At 38.4% G+C, this 15,599-nt stretch overlaps 1 protein-coding gene across 8 annotated transcripts in view; it reads right to left on the bottom strand.

Moving 5' to 3' along the window:
- SPAG9 (sperm associated antigen 9) overlaps window positions 1-15,599 on the bottom strand; it is a 71,357-nt gene that overhangs the window by 32,202 nt on the left and 23,556 nt on the right. For 3 of the 8 annotated variants that reach the window (XM_062010824.1, XM_062010817.1, XM_062010821.1), the window contains exons 3-6: window positions 13,030-13,100; window positions 12,534-12,566; window positions 5,303-5,397; window positions 454-610 (exon numbers count right to left, since the gene is read on the bottom strand). In XM_062010824.1, the coding sequence (XP_061866808.1) occupies window positions 454-610; window positions 5,303-5,397 (252 nt within the window). In that variant the 5' untranslated portion in view covers window positions 12,534-12,566; window positions 13,030-13,100. The remainder of the gene's footprint in view (window positions 1-453; window positions 611-5,302; window positions 5,398-12,533; window positions 12,567-13,029; window positions 13,101-15,599) is intronic. The other 5 variants (XM_062010819.1, XM_062010823.1, XM_062010820.1 and 2 more) reach the window with 3 other exon arrangements.

Here is a 15,599-nt window from a genome sequence, read left to right as displayed (position 1 = left end):
GGAAAGTTAGGTCATTCTCAAATCTGTGGTATACCTACGCTATACACTTGATAGTAGGCAGAGGCTGCAGCAGGAGGAGTGCCTGTGTAGTAATCAAAGCTTTCCTTCTAAAACAATATTAAACCAGCAGATCTGTTTACACATCTAGTTACATATCTAGTGTGTAAAGAAGTGACCTTTGGAAAAGGTCCTTAGTCAGAAAGAAAAAAATCCACTCCTGTAAGAGGAGAACTAGCTTGTATTACCACTCATTTGGGAAAATGCAACCCAAACTCTCTTCCATAAAGTTCATTCCTTCAAAGCTCATGAGTAAGCAATATGCACGACTTACACAACGATGACTTACAGGTATCCCTCCTCCCCTTCAATTTGCTTTTTCTCCCTACCAAGGATCTATAATCTGTTTATGGAAGTTCCTCCTAACACACAAAAGCAGGCAAACTGAGTGCTCACCTTCAGGCTTGTGTGTGACCGTGGCTGGCTTAGCTCATGGAATTTCCAGTGCTCTGACCCAGGAGTTTCCCCTGCCTCTCTCTGAGGTTCAGGCGTCAGTAGTGCATCTCCTGGAGGTAACGGGAAGATGCCCAGTGATATTGGACGTTCCTTTCTGCTTGAAAGAAATAGGTTTCATCAGTCAATTCAGATGTCACTCAATTTACTTTCCTGTGTGCCTCCAAAATCAGCAGGGAAGTGACAAAATTATAGATTCAAACATTTATACATTATGCTCTATTAAATATACAATGCAGCACACACACTTGGTATTACAGCACCTAATAATTCCTCATTTCACATTATCTGATTGCAAACAGTCTATTCCATGGCTTTGATTGATTGCACTGTAGCTAATCTATAGCAAACAGAAGTTTCACAGAAATGCAACACAAAAAGGAGTGAAAGATGTAAATATTCCTTATTTCTGGCTAAATTACACTTTTCAGAAGACATTCTTAAAGATACTATTTTGCACTTTCTTTTTGCCACATAACAGTGCCATATAACTTCCATAACTATAATATAGCTAAATCATTAACTGAACCATTTGGGAAAGTTGTAAACAATCAGCTTGAAGTCCAGAACTTCTCAAAATGTATGGTATTGTTCTTCTGAAGATCACAGAAATTACATGGATTTGTCTAACTAGAAAAAAACCTGGATCAAGAAATTACTCATGTTAACACCAGCCCAGTCAAAAACTGCATAGTTTTAACCAAGTTCAACAGTCTACTGCACCCTAAAAGCCTGTCTTTATCACAAACAACAATCAGAAGTTCTAAAGCTTCATATATTGACCCTCCAAAAACAAAACTAAAAAATCCTCAAGTCAATCTTGCCATCAGTAGAGTGATCAGTGAACAAAAAGATTAATTCTTCCTGCTAGCAAGGGACCAAAACATTGTGTAGAATGCAATTCATAGGATGCTAGAGCCAGCCCTGAAAAGGAAAAATATCAGCCAAGCATATAATCGAGTGAAAGCAAAGTATTTGTTCAGATAGAATAATGAAAGATAGAATAAAAGGACTGTAATCAACCAGCACAGCTTTGAGTATAGTAAGACAGTAGATGAAAGTATGCCCAAGTGATGGCAGAAAATTATGCTTCTTGAGAAAAAGCATTAGTTGTAACTACCCCTGCAGAGACCATCTTAAGATTTGAAAGGTTTCACATTTTAGCATTATAAGAAGTCCAATCACAACCCACATGTACTCTCTTTGGCAAAGCTTTCCACAAAGTAAACACAAGATAGGTAGAATTTGGTTATTTGTACCTACATACAAATTAAATGGAAAAATATGAAAGGGAGTATTGAAAAGCAAAAGGAAAACCTAAGCATTTTTTATATATTTGTTTTGTTTGGGGGGGGGTTTCTTTTGTTTAGTTAGAAGAAAAGGTAGTCAAGAAGGAATGGTGTTCAGCGACACCTCTTGGTACATTTTACATCACCAGAAAACCCAATGGTCAAATAGCAAACAACTTGAACTGGCATGAATCTTTCCAGTACAGGTGTACAAAGATGTTCCACGTCACAAAAATCTTGGCAACCACTTCTCACACTGCACATACCTCAGCATTTCATAAATATTACACCAAGTTAGGTTGTTAATTTGGAAGCAGTTTGGCACAGCAAAGCAAGCAAAGTGAGTAAAGCAAAATCAATCAAGGTTAAAAAATACAAAGCATCAGATACTGTTCCAGCATCTGCCAACTAATTGTGCTGAAAAGTCTTCATGAGAAATAGCCAAGGAACTCAACAGAATTTGATCCTAGTGATTCCTGCTATTGTTAACAGATTCTGCTTTCCTTTAGATTTCCCACAGCTCTAATGTGTGTGGGGAACAAAAGACAAACCACATAAGCTTAGATTATGTCAAAAGACAGACTGAGACCATTTCATTGGGTAAGAAGTCCGGCAACCAAAAAAAAAAGCCAAACAAAAAGAGAGGAAAAAAGCAGCCCTTCAGCAGAACAGAAAGTGGTGATAAAGCTGCATTGTGAAGGGCCCTTTGCTTCAGAAACCACCTCCCGGAACCACGGTTCAGAGCAGACAGATTTGCTTACTTGCAGGATATGCCACAAAGCTTATTCTCTCTGCAGTCTTCAGAAGAGAGAATTTAAACAAAAGGGACACGAAAACAAGTTCACAATTGACATTTACTTGTTTGCAGATTAGTTTTATATATATTTTATAATGGCTGTATTTTGATGGGCTAAAATCCAGTTCAGGTGCACTGGAAGGCTACACAGTAAATGGGGGCTTATTTTAGAAATACATTATGTGTGTGTCTGCAGTGAAAGAAAACATCTGGTTAGACTCAAGTAATTTCTACCTATTTCACCAGTTGTTGATGGGAAGGAAAGAATCCCTTCTATTCACCCAATGCCCAAGAAATACCTGAAAATATAACAGTGAGCAGACGGCAGACATGGTTTAAAAACCTAAACTAATATTCCAAAGTGATGTACTGAAGCATTTACAGGAGCCTTTAGGATAAGCAACCAGATGCTCTGTTCTAAAATCTGACTAGTGTTAAAAAATAGAAACAATTCTTCTAGAATTACATTCCTTCATCCTCTATTTTTAATGGGTTTTAAATGAAAAAACAAGACTAAGGAACAGAGTTCCAGTTCTGGAAACTCCTAAATCCAATTTCCAAGGGCGGGAAAAAGCATCACTTCCCAAAACCCCTCAATGCCATTAAATATTCTCCAGGGGAGCAAAAGTCCATTACAAATCAACTATTTCTTAAATCATCTGTTTAAATATTTAAAAAATCGAATAGAAGTTCAATATTTTGCTTTGATTTTCTTAGAGTTGGGGGATATTTGTTTGGGTTTGTTTTTTCTCCCCCTTTTAAACAAATACAACCTTATTAACTAGACCAGTTTACAGAGTTACATTTTAAGTTGATTCTGTTTCTCTGTATTTAAATATTCATACACATTTATTACCAATTATTAGCAATTGGTATTTCTTTTACCTACTGATTGGCTTTAAAGCTTTGGAACAATCCTTCTATGCTCATACCCCAGTACACAGTGTAATAAAACAGAAAGTCTACATGCACCACATAATAAGAATAAGCCACACAGCACTTTCAGAGAAGACTGTTTTCCAGCATTTTTTCCCTTTAAAGTAAAGTTTAGCATGAAATTTACAATCACAGTGAAAAGTATGTCAAAGTATCAGGTTAGAAAGCTAGATTTCAGAACTTTTCCAGCTGTTTCCATTTGCAATTACAGTACTAAAAGATATCAACATTATTTCTGGTCACAATATTCTAATGCATCTCTGCTACTGCTCCAGGCAACTAGGACAAACAGAATGTAACTTGAGGGGGGACAGAGTTGGCAGCTTGCCATGCAAGTATAGAAAAAGAAGGGAGGATAACATTTGGCTGAACAATAGTGAATAGGCTTTAAAAGCTGTAATATGCTTAAATAATGAAAGATTTTTTTCCCCCACCAACTAATAATCAGATTTTAAGTGCCATCAGCTAATTACTGTGGTTTTGAGAAGATCAATTAACTGTTCTTACATAATTCTTTTGATTAAAAAAGTGAAATTTGATAGCACAGGCCTCAAACTGCATACATGTATGGCTACACAAGATCATTTAAGTACCTGACAATACACTGAACAAGAGCTTTATCCACAACATGATCGTTGCAGCTTTTTTTCCATATTAGAATAAACCAATAATAAGTAATAACAAAAGAGCTTTTCAAAATAAAAGAGATGTATCAACTGACCTTGTACTTGCTTAAATAAGACAAGGAAACTTGAATGTATACGAAAAATATATCCCATTCCATTCATATTATGCTTACAAAAGACTTTGATATTTATACATAATTTACATCTCTAATTTATCCTTGTTCGTTCTGTTTGAAAGGCAAATGGAAAGCAGAGAAAAAGAAAGAGCGCATGAAGCCAGGGTTCAGTAGGTCAGAGTACCTGAGTATCCTTGGTAGGTTCTGCGTCAGAGCTGGCACACCAGTAGAAATAGAAAAGTGCACTAGCAGCAAAACAGAGAGAGATACCAAGATCGCCGAGTTAATGACCACCGCCCCGCCAACGAAGCCAAACACAAACAGCAGCATGCATCCAGGATTCATGGCGCTGTGCTGGCATGGTGAAACGCCAGAACCAAGGCGGCTACACAGGGGCCGAGGGGGTATCTTTGTAGGCAAAGTCTGTCATTCAGTCGCTGCCACAAAAACAATGCCATCAGCAGCAGCTTTCCACTCTTCTGCAGCAGCTCCAGAGCAATGACATCACCGCTCTCCTCCCCCTCGCACCGAGAGCCGTCGGGCTCCTCACAGCATCTATGCAGCGACGCAGAGACACAGCCAGCCCTGGAGTTATTCTCCCCTCCTTCCACACACAGTTCATAGGCTAGAAAGCTTCCAAATTTGCATAATATATTCACATCAAGCCCTTAGAACAAATTGAGTACCACAATACACACCTTCATCCACTCGTACACAAAGCCACGGCAAGATAATCTCATTTTTTGGCACAGTTGCTAACATTTTTCCTGCCTACCCAAATGCAAATGCTCAAAAAAGCTGAAATTAAGGCTAATGTATGAAGTATATCTCAATGTTTAACAGTACAACAGCAAAAGCCTCTTTCTACTGATTTCCACACTATTCTCCTACCGCACACTCCAATCGTACGACAGATCTTTCCAATTCAGCCAAACCGTTGTTGTGGGATTAAAGAACAAAGTCTTGCAAACACAAATGAATGGATTTTTTCTCTTTCGTTTCAGGGTGAACACGTAATAAACAGCTTACCTAATTCTACTGTGGGTTGTAGATTCTAGCTGATCACTCCCTGCTAGCTGATGAAGTTTGGTTCTTTCCAAGTGCTCCATATAATTGTGAATCATCTGTTTAAAATGACAGAGAAACAGCAAAAAACTATTTAATATTTACTTTTACTACACCTGAACAATTCTTGGTCAACTTAATCTTTCCCTGTAACACTAAAAATAGGAAAAGCATTCAGAAACATTAAAGAAATAGGTGAAGAAAGAAGCAAAATTATACAGTGTGTAAAACCACAAACCACAAGAAAAGCCCATCATAAACTAAAAAAAAAAATTGAGAACTTACTTGTGCATTCATGCACAGGAAACATCCTAAGGGCACACAAAGTGCATGGGATATTACAAACAAGAGTTTTGAACAGAAATACCATGTTCAAATCCATTCTAGAGGCTGTTTAAGACCTTTATGTCCTTCAGATCTTAAAATTTATCGTCTGACAATAATTTCATCACTATAGCCAAGTACTGTGAAGGTCAGACAGTGTTCATTAAACATAACGAATCCACACACTAAGGATCAGATTATTTCTGCAGGCAGAAATATGAAGTCAGCATCTTCCCTCTCTTTTTTTGTCTAACATTCACATTACTTGAAGCTGGCTGCATTTCCTAGAGGTGAAGTTTGGTTTTAAGTTATCTAGACTGATATTTCAAAAATAGGACTGAGTGCCCGTGAATTTTTAGCCCTCATGAGCAGCTTTGCTTGCTTGCTGTCTTTCTTTTGAGAGAAACAGACACAGGCCAACTTGCTGAATCCTGCTGTCATGACTTATTTAATGAATCCAGATTCCAATCAGCCAATAGATGATGCTACTCAGCATGTAACTGATCCGGGACACACATGAGAAGTAACAGGTATCGCTTCATGACTCCAAAAGGCTCATTTGGACATACATCTGGGAAACAAACACTGGGAAAGCCTCAAGAGAAGCCCACGTGACACTTGGTATTTTTAGCATTTTCACAGATGAAAAGGGCATTGAGGACATGAAAAAAAATGAAAGAAAGAAATCATAGGTGCACTGCAGAAGAATTTAGTATACTTTTTCCTTGAGACATATTCAGGTCACATCTCAAAGGCTTCCTCTAGAAAAAAGAATACCTATTCTGTAAAACTGTAATTTATTCTGCCATTCTAGAAGGAGCATACACATCCTTTTAGAACAGTGTTATTAACAGGCATTTGTACAACCTGTATAGGTTTGTACAGGACCTGGAAACCTACATCTACGTGTTACTTTCAAGTCAGGGTTGACCTGTTCAAGGCCAGCAAACTTGACCCTCAGATACTACTTCAGTTCCTATCAGCCCCTCCACAAACACTGCTTGTCAGCATTAGCTATACATGAACATATAATGTTAGCCTGAGATGTTTCTGATAGAGTGCTCTCTGGCTTAAGATATCCTGATTGATGGATAGTCTATAAATCAGTAACTTGGACGGTAAAAACTGGCTTTCCTGGCATTTACTTGAACTAATTAATATAACTCAGACCAGAAAAAAAACAACATACTTGCTATTTTTAGAGAAATGTTACATAATATACTTTAAGTGCTGTCAAAAGCTTACAAAAATTATCCTCCAACAAAATGATATCAATGTAGTGTTTTACTAGGACCATCTCATTTGCTTTCTGAATGTTTTTAATGCTTGCTCACACACAGAAGCCATCAAAAGAACTGAAAGCTCCACCTTCAACTGTCCATATTTCTTGGGTTTTGTTTCCATCAAGCAACCAAAAGTAGTTGTTGCAACGGTTCCTGCACATACTTTTACACAAATTTATTATAACATAAATTAATTTATAAATTCCACCGGACAAAACCCATCCATAACTTCGAGATGCACACTAAAGCATTCTGAATCCTGTCCATGCATTCTCTCATCATGGGAGGGGGATATTACTGAACAGAAGCTGCCCTACCTGCAAACACTTAGGTTTGCAGAACATCAATTGGTTTCTCAAAGCAAAATTGTAAACAGAATTATCTGTGGTGCTTTTTAGCTAGTGCACTGAAGCTGAGTAACTAATGCCTTTCCAGGGAATAATTAACACATGGGAAAAAAAACTGAGCAGGGTCAGTAAAACCCACAAAACTGTCATGTTTTGCAAAGTACATGGTTAACCTACTTTCTTCCCTCCTCTCAGCCTAGCCTTTTGTTTACTAAAATGTCTCATCATATTTATTACCCACATACAGAGGCTAGAGGGGAGGTCAGTTTAAAGGACTATGTTGTTCTGTATTGCTCTGCAGACGAAAATGATGGTGATGCTAAAACAAGAAAATCTGTAGGTCACATACTTCAGCATAAAGCACGTAAGCTGCAGGAATACAAAAAGAAAACCCATGAATGCATCATGTGCAGTGTAGCATGGCAGTTTCTTCACAGATCCAGACTATGTATGTCTGTAATGTCCCAAAAATCAAAAACACAGTAGTACCACTATGCAAAGTCCACACACTCCCTCAGACTCAAGAGTCCCAAGGATAAAAGCTGATGATGCTGGAGTATTGCTCACATTGAGTAGTTCCTCAACCTCCCTCCCGGCCTGTGGGACAAGGAGACTACACAGCTGCTGCTGTAGAGTTACAAGACAGAGTGCAGGGACTCTCAACTGCTAGGAATCAGTAAATCAAATGGCTGAAATAATAAATTAAATAATGTAGCCTACTGGGGAGTTAGCTCACTGTAACTGCTCATCTGCAATAAAATCCCTCCAAAGCCAGTGGGATTTGAACTAGATGACCTCCACAGATCTTTTCAATCTAAATTACTCCAAGTCTCAGCATATCCTTGAAGTGTCATTCTCTTAAAAAAAAAAGTCTAATGAATTAATGCACTAGAGTTCTCAGTGCTCAAAGTATCATCAAAATCCTTCCTACATTGAGATTACTCAGCTATCCAAAGAAAAAAGTTTCAATATTACTGACAATTCTAAACCAGATTTAAATGGTTTTACTTACTCTCTACTCATCACAATTCTTACCAAAGCTACACAAAAGGATAGAAGATAAATAAAGGACCACATCTACTACCCTTCTCTTCAATAAAAGCTGTGGTCAATATCTAATAATCCATAACCTTTTACTACTGACAGCTCACCTTGCTGCCCCTGAAGTCCAATAGTTCTTTGAATATGACCAATTGTTCCAAGAAACACATCATAAATACCAACCTCTCCAGCACTGTTGTAGTTAAATACATTAATACATTGCTTAATTACCATTAGCTGAGAGGATTAAAGATAAACTCAGAACGTGGAAGAATTACCTTATTGAGTTAACAGTATTTCACACTTCATGTGTTAGCTCATTTTAGGGCACAGCATGTACCAACTGACTACAATGAGCTTTTGAAGACATTACAGCACAAACATGAAAGTCATTCCCTCTGAATGCAAGTGACAATCATGCAATCTCTTTCCATCTCAAGAAAATACTCAGATTGTTTCTCTCATAGGGCACCTAACAAGTTCTACACCTATAGAAAAGTGTTACATGTTTCTTTTACATGTTAAACTTCAACATTCAGTAAAAGACATCCTGTCCTTGGTTTCTGTTCCTCCCAGTACAAATACAACCACTCCCAATGTATGCAAGCCTGATACTTTGTCACAAACAAATGTGTATGTACCAGCTTATGGTTATTGTTGTCTGCACCTTTTCCTTAACCAGGTTGAGAACATTTCTTCTACACATCCCTATCTCTTTCACTCCATCCTTTTTATGTCAATGCTTGAACTCCCCCAGGACAGGTTTTAATAATTCTTTCACTGTCAGAGCAGGCTCAGTGCTACAGCCCTTGTTGTTTGTCCTGCAGATCCAGTCAGGCCTGGCACAAGCAGCTCCTCCCTTTGGGAACGTGCAGCCAACCGTGTATATATAGATCTTTGTGTCCCACATAATCTAGATGTATTAAGGTAATAGACATTTCTAGAATCTCCTTGATTCAGTGAAGAAGTCCTAAACATACTTCCCTGTAACTACCTTTAGCCTTTAAGGATTTGTGATGAGCTTACCACATAAGTAAAAGCACCATTCCCACAGGTGAGCTCGATGCATCTTTATTCACATAGAAGATGATATCAATGAAGATACAGTAGTATGTAGAAATAATACATAAAGCCCAAATTTAACAAGCTGTTAATGCTTAGCACAGGCTTTAGAAAAACTATTTGTTTGAACAAGTGTCTAAAGTCTAATCTCTAAACCAGACTGTTACCCACAGTTTTAACTAGACTTCTCCATCCAGCCTTCTCTTCCTGTTCCTTTGTACAGGGACTTGCTGGGAATGTGTTTATCCAAATGAACCTGACAAAGTACACTCCCAATGCCAGAGACAAGGCTCACTGTTCTGTCATACTATATCAGTGCAAAACACTGAGAAACTTCCATGGCCCAATTATGCTTCATTAAACTAAGCCCATATTCTGTGTGCCAGAGAAAGATATATTGAACCGTTTTAGTCTTGTGTTTGCCAAAGGATAAAGAGAATCACTTCCTTAAAAAAACCCAAACAAACTTTTCTTTTGGAGATCGGTGCAGATGTGCCACAGTTGTTGGTCAACTCTCAAGTAAATGCTGAAGTACTGCTTTGCTTCAGTTTCCCAATTGAATAAAAATATAATAGCCTTTAGCCAAGCCTTTAAAAAGCCAATGCCACAGTTAAAAAGCATTCCCTGTTAACTACGCAGAAGAAAACAGCAAGACCCTTTAGCTCCTCCTCAGGGGCTTTACTTTCAGTCACCAGCAGCACATCATCTCTGCAGCAAAGGCAAAAGCACACCAACAGGTGCATAGAGAAGACAGGTCTGCTTTTATACAGGCAATACAGCAAGCCAACTTTCTATTAAACAGAACAGTATTTGAGATAAAAGCTACAGCTAAGTAACAAAATGCCTTTTTAAGTCTACAGAGCAAAGGTCCAAGGATTTTTTGATTGGGCCACTGCCAACCACTCAAGTTTTCCTGCATAACACCAATGTTGCTGGATGACTACTGCCTGTATCTGGTCCTTCACCACCAGATAAAGATGGAATGAGACTTTGTGTAGTTAAGAGTCCAGAAGTTCAAATTCAGGAACTCCAGCATACTGCTTCATTGCTCATCTGTTCAGAGCATTAGAACACAGAAAGATCAGTGCAAGATAAAAAACACACTGCAAGCAGAGGAAAGACAAGGGACCAGAGCATGTTACTGTAAGCAGGGGATCACAACATAGATATAAGAACATGTTCAGGGTGCTTCATACATTCTGGTCTAACCAAATAATTTATCCTCCCCCTTCCCATCTGCCAACTCAACTGCTCAGGTTATCATACCTTAATCCATTTAAAATCAAGCCAGTTAGCTCAAGCCCAGACTTACCAGGGCAGGAAGCTTAAGGGGATATATTCCACCCAAACCCATTAGCTCATCTCCCACTCTATAGAGAGCAGTAAGAAAGACAGAAGCTAATTAAATAGAAGGGTGAAGAAGGCTAAAGCGTCTTCCCAGAGCTTTAACAAGTCAAGGCAGCCCTGCTGTCTCTGCAGCTGCAAAGACACCTTGCTGCTAGGGCAGGCTGGTGCCCTGGAGCTGCAATGCAGAGCCCTGTCTCTGGCAGGCTGAGCTACAAGGAACACTCCCAGTCACACTGTGGATGAGGGACTCAGTTCTCTGGGTCACATCACTAGTGTAACTTCCCATCACTTCATCAGTTTCAGTAGGTCTTGGTCCATTTGAACTAAGATTGTGTAGGTGAAATTCCCATGAGCTGCCTAGACAGTGAGCTTGCTGGGCAAGTGTTTTCCAGCAAAATAGGTAGCCACAAGCAGGGAGGGTTAGTGCTGAATGAGGGTTAGTGCTGAATGAGGACACGGTTACCGAGCCTCAGTGAAGGAAAGAGAAAAGAAAGACATCCATGCCTGAAACACTAAGTTGTAAATTAAAGAACAAGGTGGGGAATGGAGGGAAACAAATACCCAAGACAGAACAGTGGAAAACTGCTAGAAATTAAGAATAGAAAACACGGTCTAGTCACATTTTTCTGTGGCATCTGTCAAAGTAATCACTGCCAACATTTTGGAGCTTTAAAAAAAAAAATCAATATCTTTCTAATGCTCTGTTCATTATTTGGTCAACTGAAACAAAAACAACTGCTGTTTCAGTTACTAGCAAAGAAGTATCACTTGCAAAGACAGTGGTGAAGCTGATTAGAAGGAAAAATGTATCCCTTCCTAGAAAAAAAGAAAGGCTTCAAAGAGAAGTATTGTAATAGGAATACTTCAGCAAATCAACTTGATCACTGAATGCTTACCAAAGGTAAGCATTTGCCAAAATATCTTGCATTAAAAGACTTAACTACACAGATCTAAAAAATGTAAATAGGAAATTCAAGAGGACAGGAGAAGACAGGCACTATCATTTCCAGTCCTTGGGTCTTAAACACACCCCCCATATCAGCATAAAATGCTGACCTTCGGAAACAGTCTAGGACTAAAGCTAGGCATACCAGGAAATTCCTACTTGGTAAGATTCACAGTGGTCTAATTGTGCTCAAGAATGTCTTTGCAAATGAAGATAAGTATCTAGTTAACATCCTGAGGTTAGTCACAGGGGTGTTAAAAAGGCTCCCAACCTTTTACAAACAACCACTGCTGGTAGCTATTCGTTGTCTTTAGTTCCCAGCCCTGATCTCAGCTTTAGCAGCCCCCAAACCCATTATCCCATCAACTCCCCATGTCCTAACCAGCTGATGGACTGAGAATTTTGTGTACCTTTAGTAATGTGTATGCCTAGTCACCTAAAGACACAGACTATGTAGACAAAAGCAGAAATAGCCTAATTTAAAAGTGTTTGCATTTAGAAGCTATGTAATATGATTTCTTCTTCCATCATTCTGATTTTCCTACGTATTTTGTGTTATTGGATATGGCCAAAGAGAGAGAAGAAATGTTAACAAAAAAAAAAATATGCTGAGACTGGGAAAACAAAGAAAGAAGTAAACATGCTGAAAGGAAGGAGCACAGAAAACTTGAGACCTGACTCTAGGAGCATAGAGGTATGAGTATACCATGTTGCATACAACTTAGTTCTTTATGAAGAAAGGACATAGTCACCTCAGCAATAATAAAGCCCAAGAAAACACCTTTCCCTACACCAAAGAAAGTAAATTTAAGGTGTAAAAGCATTTAAATAAATTGGAATCAAACCAGCAGAGGTTGTTGTCCATTTTGGAGCAAAACCTACGTGAAAAGATATTCAGAACATGTCATTAGCATTTCATTGAATTAATGGTGCTCAACACATTTAGCTATCTTGAACTCTGCAAAACAGGATTCAGTACAAAACTGTCATTTCTATTCCGATAGTACCTATAGCTTCTAACTAAAACAAAGCAAAACTATGCAAGCATACAGTACTCCAAAGCACTTTCAATTCTAAAGCATTACGCTTTGTCACATGTTCTATCACTTAAATTTCCAGTTTTCAACAGAAACAGCATTCTAAAGCAACGATTTACTAACAAGAATGATCTTAAATACATTAAGATCTCAGCAATTATATGAATATTTTTAAGAGCCATAGAAATCTTGTCACGCAATATTCAAGTGCTACATGCTGGTTGTGGTTCCAAGCTACTTCCAGTTGTTGTCAGTGTAAGATATTCATCTTCAGATTGCTAAGGATGTATCCAAGGTAACCTACCTCTGTATGTCTCGAATGAAGTGCATTGTATTCTTTCTTGAGTTCTGCCTCCCTCTCCTCAAGTCTGCTAACTGAAAGAAAAAAAAAAAAATTAAGAATTAAATTCAGAGTCCTAATAAATGAGACAGATTTGTCTAGAACTAGGCAACCAGACCAGAGGTGAGAACATTCTTACTAGTAAATAGCAAAGGGCATGATAAACAGTATGTTGGGTTTTGTGCTTTTAAACTCTCATCTATCGATCTTCATTAGTAACAGCATTACAATCTTACCCCTTGCAGTCCTCATAAAAGCCCAAGCACTGTTTTCCCTCACTAACTGGGAGGAGATTTTTATGTTCAAGGACTGCTCACAGCAATCCAGATTGTTTCACACATGCACATGGAAAAATGTTGGAAGAGGCAGAAGCCCGGTCACAAAGCTAGACTTGGTCACGGATCAGAGCTGTGAGCTCCAGTGAAGGCTTTACATCCATTTCTGAGAACATAACCACACATCCTCTCCAGAGGTGTTTAACTAGGACCAATATAAACAAAGTATTTTTAAAAACAACTTCAAGTCATATGTTATGGTACAGAAATTAAAACTTCTGCTGGCACTCATTCATATGCCACTAAGTATTATGGCAATAGATTCAGGTAAAGAAAACATTTGAATGTTGTTGCAAGGTAATCCAAGAATTAAAAATACTTCTAGGAGATTTATTAGAACTCTACATAATAAGCTCATTTTAAGAGGAGAGGAGTTGGAACAATCTGTGACATCCCTGTGCAATTAATCTGCAGAAAAACTAGAAGAATTCAGGACTTCCTTCACACAACTTATTTTCTCGACTGAAACTGAAAACTTTTGCTTCTCAGACGTGAATTCTACTTTTTAAGTGTTTTTGAGCTTGATATTTATATGATACAAACATGTGTTTCCAGTTCTGTAATTGAGCTTCTCTTACTCCACTTGCCATGTTTAAATACCCCTGGGCAAATTTATAGTTACCCATCTCCAGGGACTTACTGCCAAACACACGTTACCTGAAGATAAATGCCAGCATTTTCCCAGTTATTTGCACAATCTGACATTGCCAACCTGGTCTTGTGAACGTTAATTCTCAATTTATCTTCGTTCCATGTATCTGTATTTTGGCATAGTATGTTATTGTAAGTACTTTTCAATAAAAAAGTTTTTGCCAGATTAAAATGTAGGAAGCAAAACACAGAATTGTCTGCTCACTCCATTCTGTGTAAACATTCTTAGCTCCTAGTCTAATCTTGCTTTTATAAGAACACTAAGCTCCTTGATACAACCTTTTACATTACACCTATAAATATCTGACCAAAAAACATTACATCAAGTTTTATTTATACTAATTCAAGATTGAACACTTCCATTTCTGCACTGGTACCAGACTGAACAAGAGTTCTTTTGGTCAAAAAGCATTCAGTGATGTACAATTGGCTAAAGTACAACATGTAAGAATATATTTTACAGCACAATACATACATAAATATGTATTTCCGAGAGGCAATGCAGGACAAAAACTGCATCTAATGAAAAATTTTGTTTATTATTCTTATTTAGGCCAAAGATGTTTTAAGCCTCCTCACACATTTAAAAGGGAGATTATACAGAAGCTTGGGGTAAGTGCCTACAGAATCAAGTGTCTGAATTTATAGTACAAAGATGGACATGACAAACCAGATTGTATCCACTACATTTGACTGACCAGTATTCTAGTCAGAAGTAATTACATTTTACAAGAGTTGATCAACAGAGACAGCCTGGCAGTAACAGTTGGCAGTTACAGGGCAGAGTTCTGCAGCTGTAGCTGCCCATATCCCATCCACCGACGGCTGTGCTGCACCCTCTCTGGGCTCTGTATTACAGTTCCCATCATCTCTCCCTTCCCCACAGACCAAGGCCCTGGTAACCTTTCTGCTGTGCAGACCAGCAAATGGCCTGGAAATCACAAAGTGCAAACTGCATGACTAATTGGCTTCGTATTTTGTAAAACTCATTCCCTCTCCTAGAAACAGTGTCCAAGCAGTCAGGGAGACGCAGCAGCCCTGCAACAGCCCCACATCCCTTCCCTGCAAAATACGCTGCTTCACGCTGGATGGTGAAGTCACAGCTCAGTGCAACCTCACCAGGAACCTGCAAAGAATCCATGGCAATGCATCCCAACATTTTCCAGTACGTTCTTGTCTAGACACAGCAGCCACAATGACTCCTGGAGACTAATTTTATGTGGTGGAGTCTGGGAGAAGTAGTTGACATAGCACATTTAATGAAAGTAAATGTCTCACTAGGTGTTAAACCCTTCTTTCTTCACAGCTGTCCATAACCTACCTTTATGAAATCCACTAAAGCATTTTCAGCACTGCTATGGATATAACAACTTTCACAACAGTTGAGGTTCCATAATGAAGCATGTCGTTTTCTCCTTCTACAGCCCAATTTTAAATAGCTCTTTAAATCAATTCATAGAAGACAAACATACCTAAGTATGGGTACTGCATTGTCCAGGAGGGTATCTCTATTAAATGTGATATGTTTTTGTTACATAAAAAGGTTAA

This window comes from Colius striatus, chromosome 18, assembly GCF_028858725.1.
Source record: "Colius striatus isolate bColStr4 chromosome 18, bColStr4.1.hap1, whole genome shotgun sequence".
NCBI classification, from domain to species: Eukaryota; Metazoa; Chordata; class Aves; order Coliiformes; family Coliidae; genus Colius; species Colius striatus.
Note: the sequence above shows the minus strand (reverse complement) of the source record. Positions and strands in the feature narration are given on the sequence as shown.